Raw genomic sequence first — 25,740 nt, forward strand, 5'->3', positions numbered from 1 at the left:
AATTCAATTGGCAAACAAACAAAAAATTAAAACATGGAAAATTACCAGCTTTATTTCAAGCCCCTTGATGGCTTTTCTGAGCTGGGAATCTAGATTTAAGTTACAGTTACAAACTATCGTCTTGCCCCAATGATCGGCGGTGTTAATCGGTGTCTTGTTGCCGTTAGTCACCGACGAAGACCGAGCGGCCTCTAACACATTAACAAACGTGAGGATAATTCCGACAAAATAACCTGCAAATAATAAGCGTATTTTGAGAACTCCCTTCAGTAAATCTTTGTGGGTGTGGACCTGGGAAAAAATGATCGCAGCGATTTTTCTTCTTTAGTGTTACTGTCGTAAGGGCATAAACAAAACTCGTATTTTCAAGCTCACTAGCACTCAGCCAGGTCCTGTCAACAAGTCCCAAGTCTTTCGTTTATTGAAATATCCATCCAACATAAACGCGTCTCCTTATTATGTGTTTAACTACTCAGAAAAACCCCATCTACAACAAAGTGGTAAAAATTCAAAACGGCCCGTTGTCTCTCTGTTGTCGAAAAGTTGTGAAGTCCAAGTGTAACGATTTCTCCTACTCATTTTATTGTTTTATCCTAAATTAGCATGGAAGAAAAAGGTGTCCACATAAAATCAAGATCGTCTCTGTTTTGTTTTGGCTGAAATCACATTTCAGAAAAAAAATTAGCATAGCGCGTGGATTGCATTCTACTGTACTCTACTTAAAATTCGAACAGTTGAATTAATGACTCGTCTGAAAGCTCGCTAGGGTCCCACTGCCGAACATTACTTACTAACTTACTTACTTACAACCGAGTTCAACCTTTTTAAGACTTTACGGTTGAAGATTTTAAGAGTTTGTTTACACGAATAAATGAGCCAAAACAAACAAACGGTCTCTTGGAACTAACCTCATCCTTCTTTCGTACGCAAGAATTTTGATCCCGCGACAGGGACGTATGACGAACATCGAATATGGCATCATTGCTATTTCTTTTTCCAAACTTGATTGGCCTCCCACAAGTACAACGCGCTAGATTGAATTTATCATAAGTTATCTTCGAGAAAAATCCGCCAAATATAATTCTTCAATCAATCAATCAATTAATACTTTATTTACCCAGTTAGCGTCAAGGAGCTCACAGAGCTCGTTCAAAATACGTACGTGCCTCTAAGATTAAGAATCTAAAAAAACCTAATACATACTGTCAAAACCTAATTGATTAGAAATTAAAATAACTAACAATTAATATTAAAGTTTAAGTTTGTACAGTAAAATTCAAAGTCGCTTAAATACAGGTATAAAATGATGAAGCAGTAGCTTAAATAATTTAAAATTGAAATTAAAAATTAAGTTTGTGCAATGAAATTGAGAGTCACTTAAATACAAGTATAAAATTGAGAAGCAGCTAGAGTTTTAATGTTCTCAATAGCTTCTTGAAAAGGTTGATATTATTGGCCAGTTTTACACTTGTAGGTAATCCATTCCACAGCTGCGCACACATATAAGTGAAGGATTTTTTCATAAAATTTAAATTTAATTTAGGTGCGCACAAATTAATGCCGGTTCCTCTCAGGTTGTACATAGTTTCCCTAAAACTGAAAAGAATCTCTGATGTATTTGGGACCGTCGTTATGCAAACATTTATATAACAGAATAAGGGATTGTTGCTTCCTTCTCTGGACTAACGTTTCCATATTCAAGATTCGCAGCAATTCATCATAAAGGGTAGACTTGAGATAACCTAGCAGTGATCTAAGAATATAATAGTTGGCATCTTCTAGCCGATTCGCTTGCAATTTCCCCAATCCAAGAAAGAGGGGGCAACAGTATTCAAAATGAGGGAGAATGAAAGTTTTATAGAGGCTTATCATAACATTGTCAGGGACAAAACGCCTGATTCTCTTAAGTGCGCCACTTTTAGCGTATACCTTTTGAAGCTGTTTAGTAATGTAATCCTTGAAAGATAGCATGCTATCAAGTTCAACGCCAAGTATTTTGATAGATGACAGTGTCTCAATGACAGAGCTATGTATGGCCAGGTCGTAACTGTACTTACAGTGACCAATGGGTACTGCTTACGTCTTTATGTTGTTGATCACCAGATGATTCTCTCGAAACCACGATAACCGCTCAAGACCATTATTCACTACAAATTCGAGAACCATGGGCGAGACGTCTGAGGCATACATAGTTGTGTCGTCGGCGTATAACCTCAGAGATACATCCGGTATGGCGTAGTTCAAGTCATTTATATAAATATTAAACAGCAACGGTCCGAGGAGGGACCCTTGGGGAACGCCCACCATTACTTCTGAGTAGCTAGAGCAAACACCGGACAACTTAACTCGCTGTCTTCACCCCAACAAATAGGAAGAAATAAAGTTTAATGCAGACGGAGAGGAGCCATACGCTTTTAACTTAGCCAATAGGAGGTTATGGTTAATAGAATCAAATGCTTTGGACAGGCCCACTGCCACGGCTATAACTGCCTCCCTTTTGTCAAGGCTTCGCCTCCAGTTCTCAGTCATCTTCAAGAGTGCGGTGCAACAAGAGTGTTTCTTCAAGAACCCAGTTAGATTCGGAGAAAGATGTTCACGGAAAGCGCCGTGCAGCTGGTCAAACATAACCTTCTCGTACACTTCAGAAATGGCATTAAGAATGGAAACAGGACGATAATTTTCTTTGCGTGTATCCTCATCTTTTTTTAAATACCGGTGTCAAGTTCCCACTCTTCCATTCGGTTCGCCATGATTGGTTCATAATCAGATAGTTGATCAGCTATGTTATCTCCTCCGTTAGGATGGGAGCAGTGAGCCTTAAGAGACGCGGTGAAATTCCATCTACGCCAACAGCCTTCCGGGGATTTAGATTGTCTAAGATTTGACGAACATAGCCGCAGCTCACAGGCTGGAAGACAAACTGATCTAGCAGCATTTTGCTAGCGATTAGATTTACACTTGGATGATCGTTGAAGTCATTTTCACGGTGATTTGTTGGAATTCTTAATTTATTTAAAATATCTGTTTGTTTTTAATGCTATGAAATCAGTTTCAGTTCATTGATTTGTGAAGGTTAGTATTTGCTTTGTTAATCTGGCCATTATTGGCTGACTTTGAAAATCTGACGACCATGCTTGAGTACGTTCTTGTGATAAGTTACATAGCCGTGGGCATATGTAACGTTGATAGTTTGGTTTTATCGCTTGAGCTGATAATGTAAATTGACAACTTGTTTGTAAGTCTGACCTTAAGAGCGTTAATTCTTCTTCAGAGAGAATAGCTCCAGGGGAACATTTCTCGAGAGGAAATTAAATTTTTTTTCAGAAAAAATTCTCTTTGAACCAAAAATCTACAAAAAAAGCGCACTTGTGGTTTCTGGTTGATTCAGGGTTGTCGGTTAACGCGAGTTAGGTCACGCTGTTTGATAAAGGATATCACGCCGGGCATTCAGTAGAAAGGCTAGTTTAAGGTTGCGGCCTCATTTGTGCTTCGAAAGAACTACTGAGCCAAGAACTTAGGTTAGCTTTCCTAAAAAGTTTTCTACTCAACAATATTGGTGTAAAAAGTAATGGCAAATAAACAAACGATTGGTAATCCATAGATTCACGGTTCACTTTTCCTCAAACTTTGAACGTCATAGTAAACTACATTTTTCTGATCCGTAGTAGCTCCATGGCTTCATTGTTGATTGTGTCCCTTTTCACTGTACCAGTATGTACCCCATGGTTCTGATGTGTTTTTCTCCATTATCAGGGGAGTATGTTGCTTCATTTCCGCACGTGTTGTGTCCTTCTGTACCAAAAACAATTCTTGAGTTGCAAGTAGAGCAGTCATCCTGCTGGTTAGCAATGACGCCGATTCTTGCTTTGGAGTAAAAACGTACTTCACTTACGGCATTGAACCCTTTCTTGTTACAGGCGAACTGTAAGGAGGCCTGTGGACCAATCAGTGTCTTCCACACGTCCCGACCTAGTGACGTGTTGCGGTATTTCCCGTCAGCAACAAGTGAGTGCAAAGAGTCAGCCTGCTTTTTGATTACAATGAACCTGATCTTGTGGTTGATCTTCATACCGAGACAGATCTTAGAGAAGGGAGTTCTCCAGTAGGTCGGTAACTTGGTTTCTCGTAAATCAAAGCCAGTTTTGCCTCCATCGAGGTTATAAGGAATTTTTTTCTTCCAGAGATTGGAACTGTAGCGGAAAATGCTCTGAAATTGATAAAAAAAAAAATGCTTTTTACCATTATTTAAACTAGCCAGGATTCTGATCAGTACGTAAATACGAGGCAAAAGCCGAGCGAAAGACATTTAATGGTTTTCAGAGAGATGGCAGGCATCCAGTGTCCATCTACTTTTTCGCTTTTCTACAGTGAACTGTGTTCATATTGCATTTCTTATAAATAATATGAAATATTATTTATCAGAAAGGGAGGAGGGAGATGGAATCCGATGAATTTGGTTGTGTCACAACAAAATTTATCCAACTCCTCCCTGAGGTTCTCTAATATTTTAATGAACCTCCACTAGCAGTGAATTTTCGGTAGCAACCCATTCATACTCTTTTAGCGACTTTTGATCCCTCCTCTGTTCCCCCTGAATACAATGCGGTTGCGATCCCCAGTAAAATCTTAGCCTCTCACACCTTGACGATATGAAACGACTGGTCGCCTAACAGATAAATTTATACCTTAATGCCATTGGTTTTCAAGACCGACTTCCATCCTCCATCTCCGCATCCAAAGTCTCCCAAATGACAAAAAACGGAAAATTTCTCTTTGCCTATGTGTAGGGCAACTTCACCACTCTTGTTCGATCTGTTGAATGAAATTCCTTTATTCAGCAGTGGTGGTATATTTAAAAGTTGATAAAGGTTAAGACCTGCCCATTATTAGTGCGTCAGATAACTTTTTAAAAACATCAGATACCTTTTAATTACTTCCAAAAACAGCAGTTGACCTTTCTCTTTGTAATTTTGTTATCATCATCTTTTTAATTTTCATTTCATTTTAGTTGTTGCAAGTGAATAATATACTTACATATTACGCTCGTAAATTTCTTTGCACGTTGAAGCTGAAAAAAAAAAAATATATATATATATGAATAAATATTACTAAAATAATTGCATGGGGGGAAAATTAGACTTTTTGATAACGAATCATCAAAAGCAAAAATAATAAGTGGTATTGTAAAATGCTCTCAGACGGAAAACATAATAAAAAAAAAAGAAATTAATATCAAGTGCTAAATACTAGAAGAAAAGGCTCACGTTTCCTTTAATTGAGGGTCTCAATGGGGGCGTCACGTTGACGGTCGACGGTTAAAAATATGCCCTTTTCATGATTGACGGTTAAATTTCAGGTCATTTGACGGTTAATTTTTTGGAATATCGTTTATAAAACGAACTAAACGCCCAAATTTTGGCTGCATTTTTTCATAATAACGCGTTTGTAAAGAATTGTTAATTCATAACACCTTTTATTAATAAATGACCAACGATTTTAGCGGAGTGTTTCCACACCTGAAGTCAGTTCTGTCGCTAACCAGTTTTACTCGTGAATAGAAGTTGGGTCTCTGTAAAACGCGGACCGGATAGATGCGGATGGAGGATGCGGATGGAGGATGCGGATAGAAAAATGCGGATGAAAAATTGCGTATGGAAAAATGCGGATAGAAAAAATAATGGTTGGAAACATTATTAAACATGTCATTACAGTCGAACCCCGCTATGTCGAACTCGGTTAAATTCAAGTCCCGCTATTTCGAACAAAAATCGGTTTCCCTCGGATTTACCCCTCTGCTAAAACACCAAAATACCGCTAACTCGCCGAAAACGCTTCAAAATGGCCTGAGACGCTGATAATCAACAAAGAATACAATGAGGCAATAAGGTAAGACAATTTTATTTCAAAACACTACATTTTTTCTCTCTTTTAAGGTAAACCGATAACATCCCATACAAACCTTTATAAATGACCATAGCGCAACGCTGCAAGAGGCACGTCCGCCCTTCTAGTAGTGAGCTTGGGCTGCCTGTGTCACAATACAAATCAATCAACGCTCTCGTTCATGAAACGCTGCCACTCTTTTATGTTGACGCCTGCCGTGATAGAAGTCGTGGTGGAAAGTTCTAGTTCAGAGAGCGGTGAGAGCCCTATTTTTAAGATCACATGGTGACTTACTGTTACACTAATGGTTTTGTCATTTTCAGTTTGGCTGGTGCTATCTAATTTCCTGCACAAGCTGTATCCTTTTAAATCTGCGAAGTGTATTTTGCCGATTTGCCGGAGTGAGAACACAACATGAAAAGACATAGGACGTGGTTTGTCTTGACTTTATATCTACAAATCTCTATTTTTCTTCTCGAGTTTGAAATGGGTCTTGTTGAATAGAGGTTTTACCAAATATTTCATATTTTTACGCTTTAATAAATGAATATGCTGCTTCAGCCTGTGTCTGCATTTTCTCGTATTATTCTTACTATTTTGGTTTACCCACAATTTTTTTCCATCCGTCGTTTACAGTTTCAGCTCTGAGTTTCTTTCGTTTTAGCTCATCCTCGCGTTAACGAAAAGAGACAAACAAAAGGTGTGATATAGTCGGACCTTCTTCGGTATTGGTAACATGGGAGAGATATCATCACGGCGTAAGATCTCTCTGCTTAAGTGAAAGTGACACAAACCCGCGAACAGTATGAATAGGTCTCGTACAGTGTAGATCTCCATAAGAAATTGCTTTGACCGTCAAAGAAGGGGCGAAATGTCTTATTGGTTTAGCTGGAAACTGACAGAACTAATTCTTGCTCTGTGTTTTAGTCGCAGCATTATTTAGCGTAGCATTGTGAACTGTAAAATAAAGTTTATTAGTCGGCTACGCCTGAGTTTACATGCTCTGAGTCCTAGTCAGTATTGTGTAATTCAAGAGAAAAGAGAGGGATCAGCCCTAAGAGCCTAAGAGGGAAGATTGGGGGGGGGGGGGAGGGAGGAAGGGGGGAGGAAGGGGGGAGGAAGCGGCGGGAGTAGGAGCAGCATAGAAAAATGTTTGAAGTCGTGGAATCAATTTATTACCTTTTTTGACCATCTTGTATTCTTAGCTTTGATTCTCGTTTAGATACCGTAGAACGATCTAATGTAATTAAATAATCAACAATTGGGCTTAGTCTGTGCATTAAACGCGATGTTTCATCATTGATAGATGCGATGCTCGTAAAAGTATTGTTTTATTAGTTTATCAAACACCTCTCCAACCGGCTCTCTTGGGGTAAATTATGAACCATGCCTTCTGTTGTAAACGCTCCTCCCTTATTTTTTCACCATTCTTTTGTTCCCTTTTATTCTGTCCCATTGCCGATCTTTCCTCATGCGAGATTGAACTTCCCTTTTCAGGTTTATTAGGGTTGTTGTCAGCTTATTTGAGGCCTCTTGAAATTCTTCTTGCAGTAACTTTACTCCGAGTTATTGAGCTTCCCGTAAATGCGTAACCTCGTCACTTACAAAAGGTCTCAGTGTATGTTAATCTCTTGAAAGGATTTTTCGCTTGCTGTCGATGAATGATGACAAATCTGTGGATTACAAGGTGTCAATTATAGTGGCCAAGCAGGAATCACACTTGGCAATTTCATCGCTACTCTTGTAATCGTTTAGGTCTGCAATAAATTGTGATGTTTTTAGATACTCCTCACTTTGCGCTTCTCTGAAGGTTGTTTTGAATTCCTTACCTCACAGATCTCTTCTTTTTGGGTTTAACTGCCAGCGCTTTTGCTGTTGTTCAAGGAGATACCGTTTGAGCCCGCTTTGCTTTACATATGCTTAACAACATTGTTGTAAGACTTCAACCTACCGATATGTGGGTCAGGAGGAAAATATTGTTTTCATGGTTCTTTTTTTGACGATGCAGAGTCGTTCCTCTCATGGTATAACTCAAATCGAAACGCATATGCATTCAAATCAATCAATGTATAGCATTCAAGTTGTTCTTGTTTTGTTTGATTTACTCTTTTGGTCCGAGAATATAATTCGTGAGTCTGATACTTTAGACGTAAATAGTGATTGTATCGTGATTCAACATACAGAATCAAGAGAATGTAATCTCTTGACAGAATAAAGCTGTTTGCCTGTCTTGACAATTCTTCTATTTTGTCTTTGGTTCTGTTCCACAGACAGAAAACGTCGTCAATATACCTCATCCACCTGATAGCGAGCTGGGTGATAATACCCTTTTTGTATTTTTGCCATGGAAATATAGGCAAAAGCCACTTCCGTTGTGGAAAAATCGAGTTCCCGGATAATAACAAGAACAGTGGTGCGCAAAGCACACTGGTTGAGCATGGCCCTTGCAGTGTTCGCTCTCGTTACACGCAATGACCGACACACAGGAATCGGTAGTTAGAAATCAGGCTGTGAATGATCATAAATTTGGATTTCTGAACAAGTTTACTCCTAGCGAATGGCTTGTTTTACTGACCAGTGCTACGTTTACCGTAATAGCTGTTGTGTGGGCTGCGTATCACTCGAACACGATTTGCACTTGTGAAGACCTCAGGGACGCTATGAAATCGTTGGAGAAAAAGCTTGAAAAGGGCGGAGAAGATTTCAGAGCCCGAACCAGCGAGGCCATTAGATACTTTGAAGCATCGTTTAAGGAAAATTGTGGTGAAGGTGAACGAAAGGGAGAGAGGGAGCTCGATCCTCCTGCAGGTAACTGATGTAGTGTGCAACGAGTTCAGCTGTCAGAAAAGAGTAGAAAAACAAAAGATGCAAAAATCGACCGAAATTTTCAATTATCCATTAGTGTTTTGGGCCCAAAGTGAAACAAGAGCTTTTAATTTGAGTCACCTAAGAATCTGGCGGGTATCATTGTGCTCATGGCGAAATTTTTTGACCAAAAGGGCGAATGAATATGATATGCAAGTGTGAATATTTAATATGTTGGTGTCTTGCGATGTTAAAATTTGTTACGCAGAGCATGATGGAGGACGAGTCATAATGAGCTTAGAATCGCCTTTCAAAATCATATCCCTAAGAAATCGAATTACATGGACGACATCATTACTGTAAATTAAACGAAGAGAGGCAACATCAAATATTTTAGAGGTCATTCAACACAGACAGAATATTCCAGTGCATTTGCCTACAAGCCATACTGTAAATGTAGGAGAATATGGAAATTATGTGCAGCGCTGTTTAAAGTTCAGAGTTATGGTTGCGTAACATACAGCTTCGATCACGTTTTACAAACTCTAGAGTTATCTGGTGTTCTTGTAGCATTTTTAGGAAATTATGTGTTAGAAAAAGGTTGGTGAGCGTGTACTACTTTTAATTAAACGATCGAGCAAGTCTTCGAGCGAGTGTGTTTCCGATTTTTTACAAGTTAATTAAAATCGAAGAAGCTAAGTAACCTAGAATTAATCTGTTTATTACACTAGTATTGAGATACTAAAATGTTTTAATCACAGTCAAAGGACCTCAGAAGACAAAGATGTCGCGAACTCGATATCGCTTCAATTTAAACCCAGTGAATGCTGTAGAGACGCCTATAATGACCAAATTCAAATATGCGAAACTGTAATTTTAGGATAATTCATTTAAAGACAAAAAAAAAAAAAACCTTACAAAGCCCGTTCAAGAAGGGAACGTTGCAAACATTCTCTCGCAATTACTTAACATGGCCGCTCCGAAAGGTGGAAAAGCCGATACGATTTTTCTTACTCGAGAAAAAATCGTCATAGGATATTCTTATTTCTGAGAAAAATCGTAGACTAATGGGATCGCTTCTCATCAAAGAGAGCAGATTTTTATTCGGTAGGTTTGCACTAAGTAAATTTTAGTACTAACATGATAATTTGTCCTAATTTGTGAGTCGTGCTCTTTTTGGCGTGGTGCTCTTATTGGCACTTAGCATTCACTAGCAGGCATCATTTATTTCAACCGCTGACAGTCAATCGGTTAGACCCAAAACATTTTTACAAACGTAACTACATGTTAAGTCACAATAGCTTGCTTTTTGTTGATAAACATAATCACAATTGTGTGCATTGATGGTGAAGATTATCACGCTCCATTGCACGTGCTATTTTCCTTCCTCGTAATTCTCGAATAAACACCACGTTCTTCAGTTCAAATGCGGCAATCAATGGACAGAAGCGTTTATCGGTGACCCATTGCTTCCATCTGTTGTAACTAATTTCAGGCTGTGCTGGTGTATTCCAGGAGAGTGTTTTGATCGAGTAAATGTGGTATGAATAAACATTTGCCACAGCAATAAGTGGAATTTTGTTTTGATCATATAAAGCTTTTTTGTGTAGTTTTCGTCTTCACTCTACTAATTTCGCTTACGTAACTGTGCTTAATTAATTTTATGACAGATTTGATCTTTGATTCGTGTAAAGAGATCTTCGACAGTAAAAGGTAAGTCATTATTGGTGATTATCATCAATGGACGGGTGGTAAATAAGAGTTAAAGTAAGAGATGCATGGTTTCCAAAGTGGACACCGAGTCTTGAGAATTTACTTTCTCTTACTACGTTCTTAGCGCGAGTAGCGAGCAACATATTAAGTAAGTCAAGCAAAAGAATGTGGTCGTAATTCATGACCTTTGGTAACAATAGCTAAGTACAAATGTGAAATAAGAAACAAAATAAACTTTTTATGGCTGGTGCCTATACATTAGCCTTGCCATATTGTTGTTGATAGAAGTGGGTGAATGAGTGTCATTCGGTTTGATTCGTGCAACTCGATTTTGATCGGAGATAATTCTCGGCAAATTCTGGAGTATTTCGAATACTTATCGGGCACGGTAATATATTATCGTAACACACTACTTCCGATCCAAATATACAGGTTAGGATCTTAATTCTCAAAGACTGTTACTGTGATTCGTTTTTCTTTTTTTTTCTATAAATAATAAATTAGAAAATTGATGATAATTTACAAATAAAGATATTCGTGGACCTGTCACGTGGATATTACGGATAGTTATCGACCACAGCTCCAATTTCCCGCTGGCCATGTGGTCTGTATCTTCGCGAGGTGAGTTGTCTATTTTTACACATTGATTTTTCACTATTTTGCAGCAAGAACAAGGCTCAATTTTCGGTGCATTTACAAAGTGTTTGTTTCAAAACATTTTTATACGGTTCTCGTTAATTTTTGTCCTTGACGTGTCAACAATGCAACGTCTAAATCAAGACATATTTTACGGGAGTCAAACAAAGCCAGCAATGAGGCAAAACAACTCCTTCGGGAGTCAAACAAACCCAATAATGGAACAATACAACTCCTTCAGTAATCAAACAAACCCACTGGGGAACAAAATTTACTTAATATGCCATACCGTGTGAATTTTTCCAAAATTAACTCTAGAACACCAAATTATTGGTGCAAACAATATAAACAATTTGACATCATCGAATACGCTCACCTTGAGGTTAGTGAAGATGTATGCTTTTCCACTGGTAATGGCATCTATTGCATCTTCCCATAATGTCACCTTGATTGATGCTATTTGGTCAGCGATCAAACGGTGAACCTTTCTGAGTTGTTTGTTGTTCTTGAAAACTAGTTGGATCTGATATTTTTTATTCATAACCTTCCCCACTACATCCACAATCCTGTACTCGTCTGCTTCAAGTGCCTCATTAATTGTTACCATAGATGAGAAAACCTGTGAATTATAGGAGAATTTGGCAGTAGTTGGCATGACTTTAAATTTTTTTGTAATTTTGAATTCTTCATTAGCTGTGGAAAAGCTAGTTGTAGAGATCCTCTTTGTCCCAGTAATGTCCCAGTATTGACAGGAGAATTTCTCTGGAACGGTTCAAGCAGGTTCTTTCTTTGTTGTGGTTCATAACATATTCCCCTGACTTTACTGGTATCACCTGTTTGCAAGAGGAAGTTAAAGTATTGGGTTTGCTTCTTTTTAGTGTTGTGATCTGGCCCAAGAAGTGTAGATATCCCTGTATTTCAGCATCTAAAAACAGCTAGAATACGAAAAAAACCCGAGTTACGGACACACACGTATGCACGATAACATGGTGCTTTGGGCTCTACGAGCACTAGGCACAAAAAATTAATTTGTATATTATATAAAGTTATTGATAAGTTTTATGATGAAAAGAATGGCATAAAATACCTTGAGAATCATTGCCATTGGTTTGTTTCCTTGAAGATGATCTATCAAAAAAAGAATGCAGTGGTTAATTAATAATTTAAAAAGAAAGTAATTTTAATAATAATTCTGACATATCAAAATCGACAGAGAAAACTCATCAAAATAATACTTACGAAGATGCTGAATGATTTTCCATTGTCCAAAAGAATGTAACCATAAAAACTGTGCAAATGTCTTGAAAAGAACAACGATGCAAATTTTAATCAAAAGCTATAGTACTATCAGGACTAAAAATTATTAATCATTTATTTTAAGCCTAAGATAAATTTAAAATCAGTTTATTATTGCGGAAATTCCTTTGTGATCTAAAAAGTTTCTAAAATTTGAAATGTAATTTGCGATTCAGGTAGGTTGGTGTATATATGATCAATGCAACATTTAACTTATTGTCTCTAACCATGGTTATTGATAAAGAAATTGTTGAGTGGCAAATGATTAGCAACATTGAACCAATTAATATTGAAATCACCAATAAAAAAATTGACTTCTGTTTGAAGTGAATCTAAAATACTCTGAAGTGCAGTGCATAACTGTTCTATTGATTGTGCAGGAGACCTCTGTATTCCAAGTATTGAAATATGTGGTATAACAATAACTCTTAGAACTGTTGTTTCTATGCCATTTGTATTAGCACAATATGGATATCCCGGATAGTAGTCAAGACAGCTGTAAATTACAGTTCCTCCCTTTAGTCGTAATATTGGAAGAATTTCTTGTTGGTGCATCATTCCTGAACATGCTGTATTCGTTATCATGCGTTAAATTATACAAACTATCATCATCCAAGTTCCAGAACCTGCTTTCAGCAAAAATGCACACATCAGTACTGGAGTAGTTGAGATCTGCACGTACATCTTTTATGTGCTTATGCAAAGACCTTGCATTAAGATAACATATTTCCAAACTAATTTATGGCACATTATATAATGGGTTTACTGCAAATGTCAATTGGCCTCCAGTTCTCAATCGATGCATTTCTGTCCGCATATCATCACTAACAGCTATTTTATTCTCACACAGGTCAGTGACATAGAGACCATCAATAGTCGTTACTCTACTTAATCCTACATAATGTATGTGAGGAATTCCCGTTCTTGTCTCAAAATTTACTACAATCTTTGTTTCAGTATCACCGTCAGATCTATAAATAGTTTTTGCAGCAGCAGGTCTCAATGTAAATTTTCTTCGCACAACACGCAAAAAATGACTTGGATCTGCCAACAGCGAACTGTGTATCAGTGGGCTTAATTGGTGTCCCTATCGGTTCAATTCCATTAATATACAACTGTCTGTTCTCATTCCTTGTGGTATTGTGTTAAGTCTAATTGAGTCACGGCTTTTGTAGTTTCTTAATGATTGACTTGCTGGTATTGCAAGAGTACTATGTATAGTATTTCCCTTAATGTTATATGCCGCTTTTCCAGTAGGTGCTAGCATCAATCCTTGTTTGTGAAAAGTCAATGCCAGGTCTAATATTATACTACTTTAATGCAGCCTTATATTTAACAATGATTCACCGAAGGCAAGATGAATATCGTCGAATAATCCCCGAGACGAAGTCAAAGGGAATTATTCGACGATAACCACCGAACCTGAGGCGAATATTTTTTTTTAGTATAATTCAGAGCTGAACAACAGAGAAATGTCTAAAATCTTAACATTTAGTAACATTTATTCGCATTTTATTTTAACATTTTATATAAACCACGTGGAGCGATTTATATAGCATCATATAAGGAACCGCTCGACCAATCAGATTGCTGGAAACTCTTTGCTCAGCTCTGAAATTATACTAAAAGGGTTTAGTGGCATGTGATTTACCAACACCTGCACCACCACTAGGAAAATAGTAAAATGGTTCTTCAGAGGTCTTAACAAGATGAAATTCATGACAGAAAAGCTATTTTTGTTCTTTATTCAAAGTTTGTACCATATGCCTGTATTCATCATCTGGTAATTCATTCATTGTCAATGGTTCGCTATTGTCTACAGATGGTATTCCTAAATTATCTGATAGATTATAATTGCCGCAAAGATAAGGATGTAAATCTTGGTCCCCTTCTGCCTGCTGTTGTCGTTCTATATTTTGTGTGCATGGAGCTATATGATCATATCTGTCTTCTATTTGATTTATTTGTTGTTGGATTTCATTGAAATCTTCATTGAAAACAGCATTTTGTTTCATTTGTTCTTTAATAACGTTGGAGAGAACCATACATATATCTTCATATGATGCAAAGTTTCCTAGTAAATCAGTTTCCTCATTTCTGCATGAAGTAAACAGCATCAAAAGTTCGCGATGATGTTTTTCTGGTTCTTTAGTTAAACCATACACTTCTTAAAATCCTAGCTTTAGAACTTCTCCTTGTTTTACTTTTTGTTGATTGTTTTAACAAGCTCATCATCATCATCATTTTGTTCATCATCAATATATTTTTCCAATGTACCATCAATATCAATCTCATGTGTTTTCTTAACATATGGCGTTGAACTACAGTTATCATACCATACAGCCCAATCTGCCAGTGTTAAATTTTCTAACTTTGGTAGGCACTTACAGTATCTCTTAAGTAGCCCAATGGTATTTATATCCTCAGAGTCATCATTCATTTCTTTAATGTCTTCTATAGGCTTCAAAAGTTCTACCCTTTCATCAGGAGGTGGAGTGTTTATAAATATGATTTGTATGGATGCTTTTCTCCTGGGTAACTGCTATGTGATATAAACTGCTCCTTGTGCACATATTTCTACATTATTAATAAATTTACCACCAATATCTTTTACTTGCCATTTTATATTGCAACTGCCCTCTCTAACTTCAGTACAAGCCTGTCTCAAAAGTTCACTCATACCTTTTTGTGATTTTGATATGTAATTTGCTATGTATACAGCACATGCATATACATCTAATGCAAACTGTACATCTATATTTGCTCTCCACCTTGTTAGACAATCTGCATTTTAGTTGTTTACGTGTATCTCATTTGGGTTTCGTTTCAAAAATATGGTAGCAGCATTCAAAGATGAACGGATAGCAAGCAAATAGGTTTCTTCGGTTATAATCAGCTTAAGTAATAAGCCCTCAAATGTCACATCTTCGCAATTTTGTAAATCATCCAGATAATTTTTTATTGATTTCCAGTTTTCTTTCTATGTCTTTACGTCACTACCGGGTGTCTTTTCATCAAATGGATACTATCATTGTTTGTTTCATTGGAGGCTGTGGATAGTTGAATCTACAAGGACTGCTTGTATTTTAACGACATGTATGCGAATGCCTATGTACTTGTCTATTGACAAATTTTAACATTTCTGGGTTGTCTATAGGTTTAATGCATGTAATGATTTTATCAATTAATGTCACTTCTTTGTCACTATCTATTTGAAATTGTGGTGCATCTTTTATCCATATCAGCATATGAATATGAGATGATCCTCTCTGTTGGTATTCTACTCGATAAAACCAGTCTGATATTTTACCCAAAGGCTCTGAAGAGCTTAATAGAAAGTGAGTTAAAAATGGTTGACTTCATGATCAAAATGTCTGGCACAAGTAACTGAGTCACTCTGTCTAAAACCGTCGGCGGCATCTATCTTCCCAATTAAAATTCTCTATTTACTCATCAGTATAGGTCGTACTGTCAACAAGCTGACCAAGTATTCTAAGTAAATGCACCCATTGGGTTTCAGCAGGTGAGAAACTGCAAAACAAAGTAGCTGGACCCAACTTTCTTATCATAGTAAACAAGTCTTTCCTGGCTTTTTCAAAATATGGCGGTGAACCTCTCAAAGCATTTAGAAATTTGTAGCCTTCATCATGACGAATACGCCTATCTAAAGCTCCATGTTGTTTCAACTGTCCTGCGTTAATGCTTCGGATATTTCTCTTACATTTTCTAAGAGCAATATGGCACTTTCCCAAAAGAGTTTTCATTTGAAATTTTTTTGTCTTTAAGAATATATTCTCCACACACACTGCAGCTCATCTATCTGAGCGTCTCAGTTCTGATTTACAAATATCACTGTAAGTTACTTTCACTTTTCGTTGTTCAGTATCCGGTCGTGGCTGTCACAAAAATATTACAGGATACGCTAGTTCTTCACATTATTTGTCTTTCAAAGCACTTAGTGGCCGACTACCCTCAGCTGGAGCAACATCAAGTATGTTTTGTCATTCATTGTCTTCTAAAAAGTCTGTAGCAGTGACTAAGGTATCAGTAACACCAACTGGACTTGTTGAACATCTTCACTATCATTTTGATTATTTAAATTTTCAGACAAGTTATCATTACACCCCATTTCATTATCATTATTTTCTAGCTGAGCAACTTCTGTAACATACGTATTTGCCCAATCTTCATTGAATACAATTCCTTCATCTTGATATAACGTGCTATTTCACATCAGTCATTTGGCTGCTTAAACAACCTTGTCTGGCCTTAAACAAGGACCCTGACTATAAAAGGAATAGCTCCTCCCCCGTCTTGTAACGCAATCTTTGCTTCCATGGCTAATCGAAGATGGCTGACTAATGGAAGGTGAAGGGGGAAAAAGAGATTTGTACACGAAGACCGATATCCTAGTCTTATTTCAATTGATTTCCACTTGAAAATGTTTTTATTGACGATCAAAAAGGGACGAATGGAGAAATACTGATCTTCATTTGCAAAACTCAAAAAATTAGGCTATCGCAATTTGAATTTCGCGCTCCTAACGGCTCCTCCTATCGCGAGATGGTCGTACTGGCCCTCTGACTCCCCTCCGTTTGCCTCAACTTCTTGAGCCGTCGATATCATTGACTAGAGGATCTTAGTACTGTGACATGCTCAGAGAGAGTGGTTTCATGTACATATATATACATTTATGTACATGTATGTAAATGTGTGTATGTGTATGTTGCGACATAACTCATCTTCCACTTCGAATTGATCCATTTTACGGTTGCTACAGTCGCGCACTAACTAGTCTTTAGCTTTAAAATTGCATTTTATTTTGCCATGGCGGATTTTCCATCAAAAAAAAGCCAAAATAGCGGCGCGAGGTCTACGAGTCCGTTATACACTGGAGCTGGCGGTCGAACCCGGAATGGAAGAACGATTGGAAAGCGTGAAGACAAGAATTCAGCCGTTGAAGGAACGCCTTCATTTAGCGAGTCGAACACCGATGGCAAAAGTTATTTTGATGGAACAACTCTTAGACTTTTTCGAATGGTCTGAACAAAGAGGTATGGTAAGTGAAAGTCACTCCTCTTTGTTTACATTTTGCTCGTTCGCTCAGGCTTCTCATCTCGCCAGCGACGCGGCCACCCAAACCGACATAAACGGGTCCAATGTTTTATCGCACGTTTTGAGTTATGGAGAGAAAAAGCCTCAAAAAAGGAAAACAAATAGAGCGAAGTTCGAGAATAGGTCCCTTTGAAAGGAACATAGTTTTCTAAGTATTTTGATACGGCACTATGTAGGATATTTTTTGCCTGAACATTTTAGACGCGCGTTGCAACGAGAAGCCTATTTCACTAGCTACTTATGAAAAGGTCGAGGTTTTCAATAGTTCTTGAGGCCCGTTCAGGCAATATAGCCGATGATAATTTGTTTTCCATCGGATTTCAGTCAACCAGACATGTTTCCAATCCATGACCGAAATTATTTTATATGAGCACCCACGGGATTCGTATTTCAACACCACATATTCCGTTGGAGAAATGGCGCGCGATTCAAATAAAAATTCTATCCAAGGTGATCTCTTGTTTAATTGCAGAGGAGTTCTTGTATAAGTGTCACATGAAATCCCGTAGACAAAACGTCGAAGAAACTAACCACTTTATTACAACAATACAAAACCGGTATGAGAAGAGGATTTTTGTGAAAGATAATAAAGGTCCTAAAAGCTAGTCCTCACCGCTAGCCCTCTGGCCGTTTGCCTTCCTTACAGAAATGACATCGCAAGCGGGTGTACATTCCGTGGAGCCAACTGAGTGGAGCCGATCATCTTTTCTTTGCCGTAAACGAAAATGGCAAAATTCGTAGAAGTTTGAGATATGCACTGGCTGCAAGTGACCTTTCGGTTACAATAGTTTTGCCGATATCGCACGGTCACGGACTGGTTGATGTCGACAGTTCGGTGTCAGGGGTGAAATGACTGACGGCTTGCCCAGGGCAAAAGTCCTTTTATAGTCAGGGTCCTTGTTTAAATTCAAAGATAATGCTGAACTTTTATACTGTAGTTTCCGTTTTAAACTGACTTTAATAGTTGCAGTCTGGTTATGCAGCCGTGGTAACATGGTTACAGTGTGAACAACATCTGCAGGTACATTTACAATATTGCCATGTATCTTAAGCTGTCTACCTCGTGGAGTTTGCATTAATTTTTGGAATGCAATCATTGGTGCTAATAATCTACATTCTAATTCATTGAGGTTAAAAAGTTCTGGTTTCATCGAAAAACTCATGCCATTAGCTATAGCACATGCTGGGAGTTTGTTCTTCATCAAATGATTATTACAAATTCTACAAATCCACTCTCTGTCATCAACACTTATCTTATTACACAGATATTTTGCTCTATCAAGTTGGGATTTTCTAAGTTTACAAGCATTTACTACACTATGCCTATACCACAGCTGATCGTAACAACTACAGATGTAGAGTGGACCTTGTTTAACTATTAGAGTGGACCATGATAATTTAGTGATGACTCTGATTTCCAACACAAATCAGAGTCAACGTGCCAGTTTTTCGATAAACGTGGCTACCCTGTTTCTGTCGTTCAAGCGGGTTACCACCACGCCCAGCTTATTGATCGACATTTAGCACTACAAACGTCACAAAAGGAAGATTCCGACCGCATTCCATTCACTCTCACGTTTCACCCTCACAACCACTCAGTCAAATCCATCATTTTTAAAACTTTGAATTACTTCAAAACGATCCAGAGACAAGCACTATCTTTTCGCAGCCTCCGCTCATTTCATTCAAACGCAACAAAAACATAGGCAATTTTTTGGTCAGAAGTTCCTTTCAGACTGATGACAAGCCAGGCACTTTTAAGTGCACTCGTGCACGATGGAAAACGTGTCCTTTCATTCACAACACTGATAAAATATCGGGACCCAAACGATCCATTAAGATCACCGATCACCTCACGTGCACCTCCGCAAATGTAATCTATTGCATAACTTGTATTTATTGCAAAAAGATATACATCGGCGAAACAGGCAGAAGACTAGGTGACCGATTCCGAGAACACCTTCGCGACGTGGAAAAGAATGACAAGGGCACATCGAAACCAGTCGCGAGACACTTTAATTTACTTAATCATGCTAAGCGACATATGGCAATCTGCGGTCTTTCCTTACACTTAGGTAGCACGGAAAGCTGTAAAACTCTTGAACAAAAGCTCATTTTCTGCCTTTAAAAACACACACAACCCACAATTCCTCTATTCGCTCCGACGAAGGGCTAACGCTCGAAACGTCGGCTTTTGTAATCGTTACGGTGGCCAATTTACCATTTCAACTTTGTTGATATATCCAAATTACTTGTTTAACTATGTAATGAAAATTTTTCACACTAACATCAACAGATGTGTTTGTATCATTCGGGACTGTTCTACGATGTCTATCATAAGCATTACGTTTTGCTTTTCTTTCGGTGAAATCAAGGTCGATCGATGACTTCTAACATCAGCATTGCGTTTAGCTTTTTTTTCTGGCGTATTTAAAACGCTCTACGCTTTCTTTTGTTTTCATCGAGCTTTGCTCTTTTCTCAGAAGAATCAGTAGTATTTCTATATTATTTCATATATGCAGCTCTATTTTGTCTTTTGCTTTATTACGATAAATGAATGTGCTCGCCCAATTTTTCATTTTCTATATCAGTAGAAATTTCTAAAGGTGAGACTGGAAATGTGGATACATAATGCATTACTCCTATATGGCCTATATATACTGACTGGATATTTTCAACATCATTACAAAGTGTGGGCTCAATTATTGTTGTTTCTCTGGATTTTTGGCTTGATTCTACTATATTTATTTTTAATTGCATTCAGTCAGAAAATGCTTGTATAATAATGTTATCAGCCCACGTACCTTGGAGTGACATATTACTCAGATATTGATCCCATGAAGTGCCTAATATACTTTCTATGAACCAATCTGGATTATTAGATAAGAATTTCACAGCTGTTGCTCTAATTTCAGCATAGCGCTTTGAATCACCATATTTCTGATATGATATTGATTTAAATAAACAATCACCTTCACCACCCACATCTAATGGCTGTAGTTCATGTCTAAGCGTTCTATATCGCAATACAAAATTTTGGTTAGTAAAGAAGATGGTTTCAAAAGTATTGCCAAACATAGGACCAGGATATAATTCAACATCACCTGATAATGACACTATAATAAACTAAGCGTAGACCTAATTGCAACTCGTTTATTGTGTGTCTAATGTGTAATCGCTTCTTTCTATATAGGTAATATGAGAATCACTAATTTAATCAATCGACTGTCACTCTACAAACAAAACGAAATATCTGGTTTCAAAGGTAAAGAAATTGTTCTTGCACGGGGGCGTCTCCACGTTTCCGACACTCCCCAAAGTTTATTCACCACGTGAGAAAGTTTCAAAATTCAAGAAAAGAAAATAAGTCAATGTTCGATTGTTCATGAACTGTTCAATTGCCTGTTGATTTCTCCAACAACCGCTGCGGTGCGTCGAGGTCTCGCAATGTTATCTCGTACAACTTAATTATCTGGTTGAACAACAGTGGGTTGCGTTAAATGTGCGACTTCATTGATCGCCTTTACTTCAATTGGAATCAAATGTTGCACTACTCTTCGAAAATTAACAGGACGTTTATCTCTGCTAGTTTTCTTGACGACAGCGGCACGAACCCTTCCATTGGTTCCAGGAGTAAGTTCTTCTACTTTCACAAGTTTCCAATAACATTTTGTCGTTGAATCGTTCTTCAGTAACACGATATCTCCGATCGATATTTCTCGAGCACCATTTCCCTTGTTTCCAACGCTCGACTGCTCTCGTAAACTAGTAAGATACCCCCTTCTCAATTGCTTAGTTGACTTCTGAAGTAAACTCTTGTGATGTCGAGTTCTTCTTGTCAATCACCTGTAGGTGCTAATGATCTCGTAATATGAGCTGTTTGGCGTTGAGCTGTCCGGCGACCATAGATAAGATCCGAAGGTGTCAAAGGGGAAGAAATTGAATCCGCGTCGTCGTACATGTATGTGATGGGTCTTGTATTGATTAATGACTCGATTTTAACTAGCACCGTTCAGAGTTCTTCGAAATCTAGAGTTCATCGACCAAGGATTTTCTTGAGAGGTCTCTTAATACTGCGAACCAATCTCTCCAAAAGCCTATCCACCACGGGGCCCTTTCAATGATGAAATGCCAGGAAATTCTTTGGTTTACTAGGTATCGCCAAACTTCGTTTGATCGTGTGATCTTCCGTATCTCATTGCATCAAGACTTGAATGTTTTTTAATTATCCTATGTAAGAGTCGCGGGTAGACCCCTTCGGCTGGCAAACCGTCTGAAGGCTAGCAGAAAATCTTGAACGCTAAGGCTTCTACATATTTCTAAGTGTACAGCTCTTGTTGACGCGCGTGTAAAACAAACATATGTAAACCTCCGATTTGTTTCGTTCAACTTCAGAATTCTTGGCCTCAATGAACAGTGGCCAAATAAAGTCGAGACCAACGCGCATAAACGGAGGATCTTCGGATACTCTTTTGTCAGGCAGATCGTTGGGCGGCAGAGGGCTGCAAGGCATGCCCTGGTATTTGCAACATGGTACACATTTTCGAATAAATCTCTTCACGGCTTCTCGTCCACGAACCACCCAGAACCGTTCCCTTAATGTTGTCAGAGTATCTCGTATTCCACTGTGTTGGACAGATTCGTGTGCCTGCTTTATCAGTAGTTCAACAAATTCATGGCTCGTAAGTAATAGGATAGGTTTCCTTGAAATTTCAGGTAATGGTGAATTGTTCAATCGCCCCTTACATCTCACAACGCCTTCTTCGTATAGGCCAAACTGCGTGACATACGTTGGCGGGGTCAACTTGTGATCTTCGCGCTGAAGTAATTCAACTTCCTTTGTGAACGATGATGCTTGCACTGACTTGATCCAGAGATGCTCGGCTTCCTTTAGACCGGTTGCAAACTTGATAACCAGGCCCGTTACACGGAGCAGACTTGTTAAGTTGTGAAAGCGTCTTATGTCGATTATCTGATCGATTCTCTTCTCTGGAGTGTCGTCTGAATTATTCACAAGAGAATGCATGATAGCTGGTGGGTTCTTTACAGCTTCTTCAAGAGCAACCTTATTTTGGATTGTGTCGATCGCTTTACGGGCCATTCAGATTTTGGTTGGCAAAGGAGTGCTGCGCCATTCCACCAAATCGTATCAGTGGAGAGTTCCTTAGCGGACAAACCACGAGAAGGTATATCAGCAGGATTGAATTCGCCCAAGCAATGTCTCCACTCATCCCTGGAGGTCAATTTTTGAAGTTCTTCCACACGATGCTGAGCGTACTGTTTCCATCCTCGCTCGTTTTTGATCCAACACAAGGCAGTCATCGAGTCGGTCCAATTGGTTGTTTTCAATTGTTTTTCATTAGAGTTGAATTGGTGAACAAGTTTTGCGAGGAAAACTGCTCCTAGTAATTCCAGCCGCGGGATAGACTGTTTCTTCGACGGCGCTACTCGTGATTTCGAGGCAATTTCGACTCTTCCAACAAAGCACCAGGTCGTGACAAGATTACTACCCGCGTCCTCAAGGAATGTTTGCCAGTCATAGTACCAATTATTACAAGCATTATGAATAACTCATTTAGATGTAATTGTTTCCCGAAAGTATGGAAAATGGCTGAAGTTACTCCTGTGTTAAAGTCTGGCAACCCCGAAGATCCCTGTAATCACCGGCCCATCTCATTAATGCCAATACTATCTAAGGTGTCTCAGAGATTAGCTCACCGTCAGTTCGTTGACTACATAACTACCAACAAGAAGCTATCTAAAAATCAGAGCGGTAATAGAAAATGTCACTCGACGGAAACTACTCTCTTACACGTAACAGATGATTTTCTCATGGCTATTGATAATAGTGAAGTGTCTGTTGTCGTGCTACTAGATGTGTCTAAGGCATTCGATTGTATCAGACATGAAATTCTCCTTCAGAAGTTACAGAGTATAGGTGTTGCCTCCTCGAGCTTGGAGTGGTTTCCTAATTACCTGTCTGGTCGTAGCCAGAGAGTGAGCATTGGGGATGTTATCTCAGTCCCGCTCCCTCTTAAATACGGAGTTCCTCAGGGTTCTAACCTTGGGCCCGTGTTATTTACCATCTATGTAAATGATCTCTTGTCCGTTCCAACCCACTGCAAGTCTGTGTGCTGCGTCGATGACTGTAAATTATACCTATCCTTTCGCTCAACTGACATCGCTCGCGTATTTGGCTATCTGAACGAAGACTAGAGTGAAATCTGTCGATGGTGCTGTCAGAATTCCCTTCTAATAAACCCAACTAAAACTAAAATCTTACTAGTTGGTGTTCCTCAACTACTGCGGAAATTGCCTCCAACGTCAATTTCACTCTTGGGAAAGGAAATAACACCAGTCCCTGTAGCAAAGGACCTTGGAGTCTACATCGACCAGTCCTTAACATACAACGATCATATTACTAAAACTACTTCTAAATGTATTTTCAAACTAGTACAGATCAGCAGGATCAAACACCTTTTGGACAGGAAAACTCTCTTACTTTTGATGAACGCTTTTGTTTTTAGTACAATGTATTATTGTTCAACTGTATGGGCCAACACTTGTCAAAGAAATATAAACAAGCTTCAGCTAGTGCAAAACTTCGCTGCCCGTATTGTATTAGGTCTTAAGAAATTCAACCACATCTCCCAAGGCATAAAATCTCTTAATTGGCTCACTGTTAAGGAGAGACCTTATTTCAACGATGCTATAATGGTATTTAAATGTGTAAATAATTTAGCTCCTGAATATCTGGCTAACACGTTTGTCCCACGATCTCGTATTCACAGTAGGGTAACAAGATCATGTAATCTCCTCAACATCCCACGATGCCACCTGTCCTCTGGGCAACGTGCATTCACGTATCGTGGATGCAAATTGTGGAATAACCTCCCAAAGGACTTAGAAGCAGCTAAGAATGTAAACGCCTTTAAGTTCCGCCTACTGAATGCGCTCCTTAATGGAAATGTTGCGCAAAGATGAATCGTTTCTATCTTCTATTCTTGTGTAATTTTTGTATTAGTTCACTAGTGTTTTTAACGTGTACTGGCCTTTTGTATTTATGTTGTATTAGCTTTAGACTTACTTATATATTTATTAAAAACTAGATAATTGGATAATGCCATTCAAGACTTTTTAATGGCTTAGCCATGATGGTATATCACCCAATATACCATAATCTACAAATATGGTAAGCGTACGTGGCAGCTTCAAATTAAAAGGGAGCTAAAAATTTAATAATTTAATTTAACGTTTTTAATAAAACAATTATTCCACTCGCGCTTGTTGGATATGAGATGATTATAGCCAACTCGGCGCTACGCGCCTCGTTGGCTATCTATCATCTCATATCCAACGCGCGCTCGTGGAATAATTGTTAAATATATATATATAATTTTACTAAATAAATGTTACTATAATATTACAATAATTTAATGTAGGCTTTGTAACTGAAAAACCCAGCTTGGGAGTTGCAATAAACGTATGTATGTATGTATGCATGTATGCAATCAAACGAACGTCAACTCGTCCGTCTTCATAGAGTGAACACATGAAAATAACTGCTGTTTACGCGCGATGAGAGGTGTCGCCGTAACCATGAAGCTCTATTCTTACAGGTCTTGACTGAAAATAACAACGCAGAATTCGTGCATTGCTGAGACATTTAAATTCTTCAAGTAGCCTTAAATCTTTTTCCCAGTCGATTTTGTCCAGGCAAAGTTCTTGAAACAAGATTTTCCTTTCAACGGTAAAAGGAGTCCGAAATCCAATGGGATCAAACATCTTGGCTGTCAGTTTCAGAACTGAACGCTTCGTTGCCGGAAGTGAACTGCCATATTTGTACAATTCTGTGGGATTGAAGAAACACTCATCAGATGCAGTGTCCCAATTCGGTCCTAGAACCTTGACAATCGTGTCGTTCTTCACTTGAGAGCTACTAGGTGTAGTTGATAATTCAGTGGCGCTTGACTCGTAGTCTTTTGTTGTTATATCTTGATTCTATTTGGCTTCGCTTGAATTTTCAACACTCTCGATCACTCTCAACTTGGTGCGCGAGTTTGAATTCAATTTTCCAAGGTACAATCCGCCTTCGGCCATGATTTGCTTTGATTTCTTGTAGACGACGAGGGCCTCCTAGTCAGTTTCTGTTCCGGTAATGAGGTCGTCAACGTACAAAGACTTTTCTAACATTTCCGACGTTTCCGGCTCACTTTGCTTGTACAAACGCAAATGATCCTTTATTGTGGCGCCCAGGATTGAAGGCGAAGGGCGTAGACCGAAGAGATGTCG

The 25,740-nt window shown here is 38.4% G+C and overlaps 1 protein-coding gene across 1 annotated transcript in view; it reads left to right on the forward strand.

The window, feature by feature from the left end:
* Positions 1 to 8,323: 8,323 nt before the first annotated feature.
* The window catches only part of LOC111329842 (putative skeletal organic matrix protein 5), a 39,561-nt gene continuing 22,144 nt past the window's right edge, over positions 8,324 to 25,740 (forward strand). The window contains exons 1-2 of the mRNA XM_022934602.2: positions 8,324 to 8,691; positions 10,359 to 10,401. Coding sequence (XP_022790337.2) covers positions 8,355 to 8,691; positions 10,359 to 10,401 — 380 coding nt within the window. The 5' untranslated portion in view covers positions 8,324 to 8,354. The remainder of the gene's footprint in view (positions 8,692 to 10,358; positions 10,402 to 25,740) is intronic.

This window comes from Stylophora pistillata, chromosome 6 (assembly GCF_964205215.1).
Source record: "Stylophora pistillata chromosome 6, jaStyPist1.2, whole genome shotgun sequence".
NCBI classification, from domain to species: Eukaryota; Metazoa; Cnidaria; class Anthozoa; order Scleractinia; family Pocilloporidae; genus Stylophora; species Stylophora pistillata.